The 13550-nt window shown below is 35.4% G+C and overlaps 2 protein-coding genes across 2 annotated transcripts; one reads left to right on the plus strand and one right to left on the minus strand.

Moving 5' to 3' along the window:
• Positions 1–549: 549 nt before the first annotated feature.
• Positions 550–4474, minus strand: LOC139868563 (glucose-6-phosphate 1-dehydrogenase 6, cytoplasmic-like). Its single transcript, XM_071856898.1, has 14 exons — positions 4470–4474; positions 4147–4213; positions 3739–3925; positions 3486–3640; positions 3325–3393; positions 3140–3198; positions 2829–2865; positions 2581–2652; positions 2281–2428; positions 2090–2185; positions 1655–1725; positions 1270–1385; positions 1136–1181; positions 550–779 (listed from the first exon to the last, which is right to left on the minus strand). The coding sequence occupies exons 1-14, from the start codon at positions 4472–4474 to the stop codon at positions 603–605; spliced, it is 1305 nt and encodes a 434-aa protein (XP_071712999.1). The 3' UTR covers positions 550–602.
• A 188-nt stretch (positions 4475–4662) lies between these two features.
• Positions 4663–5115, plus strand: LOC139868565 (non-specific lipid transfer protein GPI-anchored 30). The gene has a single exon (XM_071856899.1). The coding sequence runs from the start codon at positions 4663–4665 to the stop codon at positions 5113–5115; it is 453 nt and encodes a 150-aa protein (XP_071713000.1).
• The last annotated feature ends 8435 nt before the right edge of the window (positions 5116–13550 follow it).

Raw genomic sequence — 13550 nt, forward strand, 5'->3', positions numbered from 1 at the left:
CGGGTCGTTAGACATTTCTGGTTTCAAATATGATTAACTGAGTTGTTACAACTTTACTTCACAGCGAATGAATTCTAACTCGTACATTTGAATTTGACAAAAAAGTTTGTCACCAATCTTATTCGATCTTGATAAATTATACACAAAAATGATATCACCGAAAATGCTTTTTATTTCATTGAAATGAAAATAAATAAAATCACTTTGAATTGGGCGGGGAGTAAGTGGTTCAAGTTCGAACCTCCCCCGGAGGTTTTCCTTCCGGATCCATTCAGAATTCAAACCTGGTCCACATTCCGTATAGATTGATGGATTGGGTTCCTGTAATGCGGTTCGGGTTTCATCTTGAAAGCTTGTGTGTGGAAAATGAACGCGTGGGTGCGTTATTCCCCAATCAGTGATTCTAAATCCTTACCTTCCAAAAAAAAAAAATTAACAGTTGATCAAAAGGCTGTTATGAACAAAGACCACGTGATGCTTATTCTTAACTATAAAATGGTTGTCTACATCTTATGAGCTTATTCGCAACAGTAAAGTAAAACAACCTTATTTCAAAAGAATAATACTAATTGTGTGCTCTAATCATGATGGTGATGATTAAGCTAAACAGCACTCAATGTTGGTGGGATCCATACATAGCCATGGGTTTGAACATATCCAACTTTTTCAGCCAATTTATCTGCTTCTTCTGGGCCTCTACTTCCTGGCTTGTAAGGAAGCGATTTCACTTCGCTATTATCTATTTTGTGCAGTAATGGTGTGAATATCTCCCAAGCAACCTGATCTCATCAAAGATTAAACTTCAATCATTCTTAGATTGTGTTTATAACAATTACGCTACATAAAGTAGTTAGTGTATGTGTATTATGTTTGTCGGGATTTTGAAGTAGTAAGACTAGTCCTCGACTGAGTCTCAAATTTATTCGGTCAAAGTTGTCAAAAAGTCCAATTCATTCAGTCAAAGTCGGATCTATTAGTTTAAAGTTAAATTTATTCGGTGAACATCAGTCAAAGTAGGACAATTACAGTCAGAGTAGGTCAACTACGGTCAAAGTCAAAGTAGGTCAACGTCCGACTAGTACCAGGCTAGACTAGTTTGCGACTAGTGACTTTTACAACATTGATGCATATATACCTTGAGCTCATCTCTGCGAACAAAATGTTGTTGGTCACCACGTATTCTGCAAACCAAATATGCATATATGTGTGAATTTAATGATTTCATTAATAGTAGTATGATATAGGGTTGAGTTTAGTTGTTATACTTACGTGTCAAGAATAAGGCGTTCATACGCTTCTGGAATGATTACATCCTGATATCTTTGTCGATACGACAAGTCTAGTTCACTCTGAGTAGTTTTCATCTCAAGCCCAGGTTCCTTGACCTTCATTTGTGATCAAATTATTATTCAGCAATTAGAAACCATTAAGCTAAATGACAAAATATATATAGCATAATTAAGAAATCTGTCTGTTAATAAAAGGCCCGGAATCATATGATAGAAAGACCAGTTTAGTGCCGGGATCACAACTGAAACAATTGCAAACTTTAAGGTCATCACTCATCAGGATCAAAATTTTAGAAAGAGGTCACCCGTGCAATTTTTGACAAACTTTAGGGACCAATTGTGTGATTTTGTCTAGATATGCTTACCGTTAGCTTCATGTAAATGGCTTCTGATGGTTGCAGTCGGATGACAAACTCGTTTCTACCTTTGCTCTTACCTGAGATAAAGAAGTATTGGTCAAACTCGAGTTGATATGTTCTTAAATTATTTATTTTAAAAGTTTTTCTAGCAAAAGCCTTAGGGCCGTCATTAACATGCAAAAACACTTATATACTTCAATAACCGCCATTAAAAAGTCAATAGTAACCGCTACGTACACATATTAATGTACGTTAACGATAGCCCAAGGGCCGTCGTTAGAAAAATCCTTATTTTAATTACGCTCAAATTATAATGAAGGTGTCAAGGGATGAAAGATTTGCATGCTTATTATGTAGTTTAGACCATTTTTAAAAATCTGTCACAAAACTACTTGTGCACAAATTCTGCTAAAGGCTAACGTGTTGTTATAACGTACATACACTTGAATATGTCGCCAGGAACATCTTTAAATTGGACTCTGATTTCAGCCTTTTTTGAATTCATTGATTTCCCAGCTTTTAGTATAAAAGGAACTCCTGCAACGTGAATTATACGTTGTTATTTGTGGAATTTAGCGATCGAATTCAAGAAATATAAAAAAGCCTTTAGGTATATATAATAATAATAATACCTTCCCATCGTTCGTTGTGAATTCTGAGAACCATGGTTGCAAAAGTGGGAGTGTTTGAATCGTTAGGAACTGTTGGATCATCCCTGTAGCCTTCATATTGTCCGATAACAACTTCTTCGTCTTTTATTGGGAGAATAGACTGGAGAACCTGAAAACAATATCACAATCGAATTAATCTCAGTATTTCGGATCCGCCCAACCCGCCCACTTTGACACCTCATATAAAATGATGATAGGACTTATTGAGTAAATGAATACTAAGAGTGTTGAAAAAACATATTTAATTTTTAAATTATACACCTTCACTTTCTCGTCTCGAATATGCTCTGGCTTCAAAGAAACAGGCTTTTCCATTGCAACCAGGCACAGCACCTGAATTTCGAATAAACTTTTAACCGTTAAGTCATGAAAGACTCAGGTTCGTAAAATAGTATATTTAAGTGCCAAATTGTTTGTTAACTAAAGTTAAATGCAATTGTGAAAACAAAGGTTCAGTGTAGTATTAACATTTTGGTTATTTGTAATAGGATCAGTTCTTTTCTTTGTACCTGTAGTAAATGATTCTGAAGAATGTCTCTAATTATTCTGCCAAACAAACCAAAATATATCAATTCACTAAAACAATAATCATACTGATAACTCTAAATGGTTCAGCACAGATTGCTAACGGTTCAACATCATTTGGTCATTCAGATGTCACTAAAAAATGTACCGAATGCTAAATGGTTCAACATTAGGAAATCAAACGCACTCTTGGACAAAATTAGCACAATCCAATTCATTCAATGGATATGGACAAACGATTAAGAAAAAAAAATCTTAGTTTGAACTTGTTGACAAGTAACAGAATTTGAAGTACCCGTATTGGTCAAAATAGCCACCGCGACCTTCAGTTCCAAAATCCTCTTTGAATACAATCTGAATGAAAATAAGACAATACAAGAGAAATAAGGATAATACATGTACGAGAGACTTTAAACAGTAAAATTGATTACATTTTACACTTTGTACATATAACAAATATAATGTGTTTCGAACTAACACCTGCACATTTGAAATGTTGTCATGGTTCCATAATGGCAAGAATAAGCGATTTGCAAAACGAAGTACCAGCTGCAGTTTCAAAACAGATTCAGCAGAGAACATTAAATATAAAAAACGAATAATTAAAACATTAAATATATAGTCTCAATAATTTATATTACCAAGTTTTGCACCAACTCTTTGCCCAAATAATGATCGATACGATAGATTTGTGATTCATTAAACAGTTTCCCTAAGTGGTTACTCAGTTCTTCAGCTGAATTCAGGTCATGTCCAAAAGGCTTCTCAACCACAATTCGAGTCCAACCACCCTCAGCTGTGAAATATTAAATATTAAAAAAAGTAATAACATAACCTTCTTGATTTATTTAAATAATTAAATGACAGTAGTATCGAATTTAGAATTGGGCATACATTTGGTCATACAAAAACTGTTAATCATTTTGCAGACATGTGGATATACAGATGGAGGAAGAGCAAAGTAGAAGAGTCTTCTGGAAGGTCCTCCTGTGTTGTCTTTCGACTTTTCATATGCAGATATTTCCTTATCCAACGACTGAAACCCCTCCTCAGAATCGTAGGGCCCACATACGTATTTGATCTACACAAGCAAATTTAATATATACAGTTTGAAACTATATTTTCCGTTGTATGTATTCATGTTTTGAAAACACCTAGTTTACACGATAGAAAGTTAAATGCATACCATAGGTGTTTTCAAAAAAGTTTAATATATACAGTTTGAAACTATAAACCGTTGAATGTGTTAGAAATGCCAATAGAAGAATACGAAGGTGGCTATTTAGACCCATGTATGTTTACCAATGGTAAAAACTTTGAGACATCTTCCTCATGTGTATCTTCACAACCTTTGCATGGAGTAAGGTATCTGCAGGCAAAATTTATAAAAAAAAAAGTGATTAACTTGTTGCTTACAAAAGTAACTAAATAACAAATAAAATATTAAAAAATAAAAAAATCAAAGTCAATGTCAAGCCCATAAGTAGGTCAAAATTTTGTGCTGCATGACACAGAAAGAATATGAAAAGAATATAGTATAAGTTGTTAATGATATATCTATACAAATATACTTCTAGTTGGCATATTTTTGTTTAGAGTTCAGGTAGTTCAACTTATTTTAGAACCTCATGACAGTCTGCATATAATTTTTATATAAAAAAGTCAACAAGCTGTCAGTTTGATCAACTACATTCACCAACTAGTACCATGCATCATATCAAAGCCTATTTATATACTACACATATGTATTACAAGTAACTAAATCAGCACAATTTCGCAACCAAAATAGCTAATTAACACAAAGAAAACAAAACAAAGATGAAGATGATAAACTCAACGAATTCTATGAAGATGATGATAATCATAAGTTTGGTTATGATCTTAATGGGAAACGCATACGCACAACTAAACAATGGTGTAGGATCACAATGCATGAATCAGCTGCTTCCTTGTCTCAATTACTTGAATAATCAGCGAAACCAACAAGATCCCCCTAATAGCTGTTGCGAGCCTTTAAAATCGGTTATAAAGTCTAATCCAGAGTGTTTGTGTAGCATGATAAGCAATCAAGGTACTACAGAAGCCGAAATAGCTGGTATAAATGTCACTAAAGCTCAAGAACTGCCAGCTAGATGCGGCCAACGTGTTAATCCCATCTCGTGTCTTACTACCACATCTAAAAGTACGCCAGGAACAAGCGATTCGCAAAATCTGAAAGTTTCCAAAATGTACTTGTTTACGCTTGCGATAATTGCAGCACTTTTTGGTTGATCCCAAATGTATTAATATTAATATCTTCTTTACTTTTGAATTTTCATTATCTTTGTCATGGTTATTCTATCTTACCAGAAAACAGAAAACAGAAAACAGTTATTTACCTAACTAATGTCTATACATGAGGTTATTTAAAGTGTGGAACATTGAATGAATGCATTATATTGTGTCAATGTGTCAATCCATTTTTTTGTCTGTTTTGTGTATTAAACTTTCAGTAATTACAATTTTATGTATCCAACCTCTTGTTACTTGACCTACAACATTTTTGATAACATAGTTGTCATGTCATCAAAATACTAGCAGCCGGATTTTTACGTTAATTATAGGATATATACAATAGCAATTATTGAAACGTACTATCATGCAATAATGATTTTTCTAACTACAACCCATAGATTTGTGGTCAGGGGCGAAAGTGTGTAGGGGCAGAGGGGGGCGGCCGCCCCCAGTGAATTTTTTTTTCAGTGTAAAAATTTTGGATTTTTCGACTTTGCCCCCGGTGGATTTTTTTTTTGCCCCCAAAACTACAAATTTTGCCCCAAAACCTTCAAATTTTGCCCCAAATTCTCTAACTTTTGCCCCAAAATCTTCAATTTTTACCCCAAAATCTCCAACTTTTGCCCCAAATTCTTCAAATTTTGTCCAAAAAAATTGCTACGGTTAAAATTTTTTTTTTTACCCCCGGTGAAAAAAATCCTAGTTTCGCCTCTGTTTGTGGTTAACGTGCATAAAAGTGTTCGTACAATTTAATAACTCTCACCTTGTAGAAGTTGTGATGTGGTCCAGCGGTTGGTGGCCTGCCTCCTTTAGGGGAGGTCAGGAGTTCGACCCCCGTTGGCTACATATTAAAAAACACAATTTCATCCCTGCCATGAAGTATCCACCCATGTCACATTTCTCATATCGTTTGGGGGGTAAAGGGGAGGGGGGTTTTACTTGGTCGTGCCCTTGGATCGGTTTCAAGGTTTCCTCCCGGGCAGCGATGGGGGCGGGGCTATTATCGCTGCATCGGCATAGTCGAAACGGGAGATGATCGCAACGGGTGGTTTAGTCCCCCTCGAGTGATCCCAATCGCTGTTAAAAAGAAAAAATAACTCTCACCTTGTAAGTAGATATATAACTGCTATGTACAATATTTCTATGCACGATAATGACAACTTTAAAGGCAACACTATCGTTAAAAGGTATTACAATCAATAGATATAACATGTAGTTAATTATATATGTAATATACATTGGGCGATCATAGTTTGATACATCAATAAAAAGTTATCCCTATAAGAATCTATCTTTATGAGATATTATAAATGGAGTGATATAACATTGATGATCAAAACTAGCTTACCCACGAAGGCGGTCTCTTAAATCGTCATCAGACATTTTGCTTCTAGCATAACCAAAAACATGGACATCATGTGATTCGATGAATCCTTGACGATGAAGATGAAAAAGTGCAGGGAATGTTTTTTTCTTGGCAAGATCACCAGAAGCACCAAGTACGATTATCGATAGACAACCGTCACAATCGTTTTTTTCTGGTTGACAATCACCTGATGCAGCGGCCGGTTCGGTCATGGTTAATTAAAGCTTATGTAAGGATCAACTACTCACAATTCATACATCACCTCACCCTTGATTATATATACCTTGTTTGTTCCTACAAACAAAACTTACGATTACAATTAATATATAAAATAAAAAATTATTGACGTAATCATAACGATGCATATACACCTTCTTACCTATTGAAACATAATGTATTACATGTATAGATATGGATATAACTATATGTATATAATGGACAAAATAACTGGTTACTTTACCTAATCTAATCATCATCATCATCATAATCATAATATGACGTGAAATTAATGAAGATCATGAGAATTGAGACGATTTATTTCATGAATTTAAAATTCTTTGTAGACAGATCGAAGAACACCAATCTCACCTCATGCCCAACCAAAAACTAAAAATATAACACTTTAAGCACACTAGTTTTTATGATACTATTTTTTTACCCCTGGGCTATGTTATTATTTCTATTTTTTGGTGTTAGAACTTAAAGGGACGTCAACGGGCCAGCACTTACGGCCTCAAACCCGAATACTTAATAATTATTCTCGGGTTTACAAATTATCTCACATGTATCGAATCCCATTATGTTCTACTCCGTAACAATTAGAGCACCAGGAAACTCGGTGTTAAATTTCAGTGTTAAGCTATTTGACACTGATGTCAAAATAGGAAAATCGTTCGGTGTCCAATTCATTATTCAATTGTTTTTTTTTTCAATACTTTAATAATATTATTTTAAGAAAGAGAAAGAAGAAAGAGAAGAAAAAAAAATTAAACAACAGCGTCACTCATCCAACGCTGAAATTTAACACCGGATTTAACACCGAGTTAACACTGAAGGAGAGTCGTGCACACCGGTGTCCCTGGTGTTAAATCTGTTAGATGATAGGTTAATGGCCCCCACTTAACTTGAACTTGATTATCGATTTATGGACTTCTCCAGTTTTAAGTCTTAGTGGTTTTAAATACTATGTTTTATTCTTGGATCATTATACGCATTATTTATGGGTGTTTCCATTACGCAATAAATCTGAAGTGTTCAATATATTTGTACAATTTCGCGCATTCGTTAAAACACAATTCAACACTGAAATTAAAGCTTTCCAATGTGATCAAGGGGGAGAATTCGATAACACCCCTCTACACAAACTGTTCCAATCAAATGGCATTCAGCTTCGACTATCTTGCACCCAAACTTCCCAACAAAACGGCAAAGCTGAAAGAATGATCTGCACCATAAATAACCTAATCCGCACCCTCCTATTTCAAGCAAACCTCCCTCCAACTTTCTGGACAGAGGCGCTGCACATGGCCGCCTACCTTCTAAATCTTCTTCCATCTTCCGCCATTAACTACGATATTCCTCACACACGACTCTACAAAAATCCACCTAACTATTTCACACTACGTGTCTTTGGTTGCCTCTGTTACCCTCATCTAAACACAACCAACAAACTCGCTCCCCGCTCTACTCCATGCATCTTCCTTGGATACACATCCAATCATCGTGGCTATCGATGCCTTGATCTCTCCACTAACAAAGTCATATTATCCCGCCACGTCACCTTTCATGAAAATTCGTTTCCATACGGTTCCGCACTATCCTCGCCTGTTCCTACCATCACTACCGCTTCCTACGACTTCCTAGATGCACCACCTAACTCGTTCTCTCGTAGCTTCGCTGAAAATAACACTCCCACATCACTACCTACCTCCGATCACACAACACCACCCTCACCCGAAAATGACACACCTCCTACACCTTCACCTTCACCCTCACCACCACCGCAACCACCTCATATCCCAGCAAATCCACCAAATCCACCAAACCCACCAAATCCACCAAACCCACCAAATCCAACCACTACTAACACTTCAACAACTCATCCTATGGTGACCCGTCACCGCGTTGGTACCACTAAACCCGTACAACGTCTAAATCTTCATGTGTCCACCACCTCTCCCATTCCTAGCACTTACTCTCACGCGTTTAAAGACCCTAATTGGCAACACGCTATGACCGAAGAGTATAATGCTTTAATTAAAAATGGTACTTGGACTCTTGTGCCCCGCCCTTGAGACACGAACATAGTTCGCTCCATATGGTTGTTTAAGCACAAGTTTAATGCTGATGGGACTTTGAGCAGGTATAAGGCTCGACTAGTTGCTAATGGTCGCAGCCAGCAGGTTGGTATTGATTGTGATGAGACATTTAGCCCGGTTGTTAAACTGGCCACCATTCGGACTGTTCTCAGTCTTGCCATTTCTCGACACTGGCCTGTTCATCAGCTAGATGTAAAGAATGATTTCCTTCACGGCCATCTTTCTGAGACTGTTTATATGCATCAGCCTCCAGGTTTTTGTGACCCTTCACGACCAGATCATGTGTGTCTCCTACAGAAATCCCTCTACGAATTGAAGCAGGCTCCACGCGCATGGTACCAGCGATTCGCAGGCTATGCTCAGAGTGTCGGTTTCCAACAAAGTCGATGCGACACTTCCTTATTTATTTATCGACAGGGTACGGATACTGCATATCTTTTATTATATGTGGATGATATTATTCTGACTGCCTCATCGACGGAGTTTCTTCAGCGGGTTATTGCCTCTCTGCATCAAGAGTTCTCCATGATCGATCTTGGCCCGCTAAACTATTTCTTAGGTATTTCAGTTACTCGTACCTCTTCGGGGATGTTTCTATCTCAGAAGAAGTACGCTACCGAGATTCTAGAGCGCGCAGATATGACGGGATGTCACCCGATCAGAACCCCGGTTGAAACCATCTCCAAGCTTAACACATCAGGTCCACCGGTTGCTAATCCGACATTATATCGTAGCCTCGCAGGGGCTCTTCAGTACCTCACTTTTACGAGACCAGAAATTGCTTACGCAGTACAGCAGATATGCTTATTCATGCATGACCCACGAGAGCCGCATTTTTCCGCACTTAAGCGGATTCTCCGGTATATTCAGGGTACACTTGATCTCGGCTTACAACTCTTTGCATCATCTACCATAGCCCTGACAGCTTACTCAGATGCTGACTGGGCTGGATGCCCCAGTACTCGCCGCTCGACCTCAGGATATTGTGTATTTTTGGGTAATAACCTTCGGTCGTGGTCCTCAAAACGACAATTGACACCATCTCGCTCCAGTGCCAAAGCAGAGTACCGTGGGGTTGCTAATGCTGTTGCTGAGACATGCTGGCTTCGCAATCTACTTCGCGAGCTTCATTGTCCTTTGTTTTCTGCTACTATTGTGTATTGTGATAATGTGAGTGCAGTATACATGTCAGGTAACCCGGTCCAGCACCAGCGTGTAGTGACCCGAACTTTTCCATGTTTCTATATATTAAATGAAATTGATATTTACATGATTAAATGTTTCTAACATGTTAAGTAATCAAACTTGTTAAGACTTGATTAATTGAAATAGGTTTCATATAGACAATTGACCACCCAAGTTGACCGGCGATTCACGAACGTTAAAACTTGTAAAAACTATATGATGACATATATATGGATATATATATATAGTTAACATGATATTATGATAAGTAAACATATCATTAAGTATATTAACAATGACCTACATATGTAAAAACAAGACTACTAACTTAATGATTTTGAAACGAGACATATATGTAACAGTTATCGTTGTAACGATATTTAATGTATATATATCATATTAAGATATATTAATACATCATGATATCATGATAATGTAATAATTTAACATCTCATTTGATTTAATAAACAATGGGTTAACAACATTTAACAAGATCGTTAACCTAAAGGTTTCAAAACAACACTTACATGTAACGACTAACGATGACTTAACGACTCAGTTAAAATGTATATACATGTAGTGTTTTAATATGTATTCATACACTTTTTAAAGACTTCAAGACACTTATCAAAATACTTCTACTTAACAAAAATGCTTACAATTACATCCTCGTTCAGTTTCATCAACAATTCTACTCGTATGCACCCGTATTCGTACTCGTACAATACACAGCTTTTAGATGTATGTACTATTGGTATATACACTCCAATGATCAGCTATTAGAAGCCCATGTGAGTCATCTAACACATGTGGAAATCATCATTTGGCAACTAGCATGAAATATCTCATAAAATTACAAAAATATGAGTAATCATTCATGACTTATTTACATGTAAACAAAATTACACATCCTTTATATCTAATCCATATACCAATGACCAAAAACACCTACAAACACTTTCATTCTTCAATTTTCTTCATCTAATTAATCTCTCTCAAGTTCTATCTTCAAGTTCTAAGTGTTCTTCATAAATTCTACAAGTTCTAGTTTCATAAAATCAAGAATACTTCCAAGTTTGCTAGCTTACTTCCAATCTTGTAGAGTGATCATCCAACCTCAAGAAATCTTTATTATTTAAAGTAAGATATCTTTCTAATACAAGGTAATACTTATATTCAAATTTTGATTCAATTTCTATAACTATAACAATCTTATTTCGAATGAAAATCTTACTTGAACTTGTTTTCGTGTCATGATTCTGCTTCAAGAACTTTCAAGCCATCCAAGGATCCTTTGAAGCTAGATCCTTTTTTCTCATTTCCAGTAGCTTTATCCAGAAAACTTGAGGTAGTAATGATGTTCATAACATCATTCGATTCATACATATAAAGCTATCTTATTCGAAGGTTTAAACTTGTAATCACTAGAACATAGTTTAGTTAATTCTAAACTTGTTCGCAAACAAAAGTTAATCCTTCTAACTTGACTTTTAAAATCAAGTAAACACATTTTCTATATCTATATGATATGCTAACTTAATTATTTAAAACCTGGAAACACGAAGAACACTGTAAAACCGGACATACGCCGTCGTAGTAACACCGCGGGCTGTTTTGGGTTAGTTAATTAAAAACTATGATAAACTTTGATTTAAAAGTTGTTCTTCTGGGAAAATGATTTTTCTTATGAACATGAAACTATATCCAAAAATCATGGTTAAACTCAAAGTGAAAGTATGTTTTCTAAAATGGTCATCTAGACGTCGTTCTTTCGACTGAAATGACTACCTTTATAAAAACGACTTGTAACTTATATTTCCGACTATAAACCTATACTTTTTCTGTTTATATTCATAAAATAGAGTTCAATATGAAACCATAGCAATTTGATTCACTCAAAACGGATTTAAAATGAAGAAGTTATGGGTAAAACAAGATTGGATCATTTTTCTTGTTGTAGTAACGTGAAAATTGGTAACAAATCTATATTAATCATATCCTAGCTAACTTATATTGTATTATACATGTATTCTAATATATTATGTAATCTTGGGATACCATAGACACGTATGCAAATGTTTTGACATATCATATCGACCCATGTGTATATATTATTTGGAACAACCATAGACACTCTATATGCAGTAATGTGGGAGTTAGCTATACAGGGTTGAGGTTGATTCCAAAAATATATATACTTTGAGTTGTGATCTAGCCTGAGACGTGTATACACTGGGTCGTGGATTGATTCAAGATAATATATATATCAATTTTTTTTCTGTACATCTAACGTTGGACAACTAGTTGTAGGTTACTAACGAGGACATCTGACTTAATAAACTTAAAACATCAAAATGTATTAAAAGTGTTGTAAATATATTTTGAATATACTTTGATATATATGTACATATTTGTTATAGGTCGTGAATCGACCAGTGGCCAAGTCTTACTTCCCGACGAAGTAAAAATCTGTGAAAGTGGGTTTCATTTGCCTTTTTACCCTTTATATTTTTGGGCTGAGAATACATGCGGAATTTTTATAAATTTTTGACAAAATAGACACAAGTAATTGAAATTACATTCTATGGTTGAATTATCGAAATCGAATATGCCCCTTTTTATTAAGTCTGGTAATCTAAGAATTAGGGAACAGACACCCTAATTGACGCGAATCCTAAAGATAGATCTATGGGCCTGACGAACCCCATCCAAAGTACCGGATGCTTTAGTACTTCGATTTGTTTTATATCATGTCCGAAGGGTTTCCCAGAATGATAGGGGATATTCTTATATATGCATCTTGTTAATGTCGGTTACCAGGTGTTCACCATATGAATGATTTTTATCTCTATGTATGGGATGTATATTGAAATATGAAATCTTGTGGTCTATTGTTACGATTTGATATATATAGGTTAAACCTATAACTCACCAACATTTTTGTTGACGTTTAAAGCATGTTTATTCTCAGGTAAATATTAAGAGCTTCCGCTGTTGCATACTAAAATAAGGACAAGATTTGGAGTCCATGTTTGTATGATATTATGTAAAAACTGCATTCAAGAAACATATGTCGATGTAATATATTTCTATTGTAAACCATTATGTAATGGTCGTGTGTAAACAGTATATTTTAGATTATCATTATTTGATAATCTACGTAATGCTTTTGAAACCTTTATTGATAAAATAAAGGTCATGGTTGTTTTAAAAATGAATGTAGTCTTTGAAAAACGTCTCATATAGAGGTCAAAACCTCGCAACAAAATCAATTAATATGGAACGTTTATAATCAATATGAACGGGACATTTCAGTTGGTATCCGAGCGTTGGTCTTAGAGAACCAGAAAATTTGCATTAGTGTGTCTTATCGAGTTTGTTAGGATGCATTAGTGAGTCTGGACTTCGACCGTGTTTTCTTTAAAAATGATTGCTTAACATTTTTGTTGGAAACTATATATTTTTAACATGTGAATATTATGTGATATATTAATCTCTTAACGTGTTTGATATTATGTGATAGATGTCTACCTCTAGAACAAGTCCCATTGACTCACCTAATA

Source organism: Rutidosis leptorrhynchoides, chromosome 9, assembly GCF_046630445.1.
Source record: "Rutidosis leptorrhynchoides isolate AG116_Rl617_1_P2 chromosome 9, CSIRO_AGI_Rlap_v1, whole genome shotgun sequence".
In the NCBI taxonomy this organism is placed as follows: domain Eukaryota; kingdom Viridiplantae; phylum Streptophyta; class Magnoliopsida; order Asterales; family Asteraceae; genus Rutidosis; species Rutidosis leptorrhynchoides.

What these genes read in the sequence shown, in the direction of transcription:
- LOC139868563 (XM_071856898.1), bottom strand. An exon ending in TTCGAGACGAGAAAGTGAAG is followed by an intron (nt 2,429 to 2,580) that starts GTGTATAATTTA and finishes TATTGTTTTCAG; the next exon opens with GTTCTCCAGTCTATTCTCCC. An exon ending in TCCTGGCGACATATTCAAGT is followed by an intron (nt 1,726 to 2,089) that starts GTATGTACGTTA and finishes TCTTTATCTCAG; the next exon opens with GTAAGAGCAAAGGTAGAAAC.
- LOC139868565 (XM_071856899.1), top strand. Translation starts at nt 4,663, where the DNA reads ATGAAGATGATAAACTCAACGAATTCTATGAAGATGATGATAATCATA.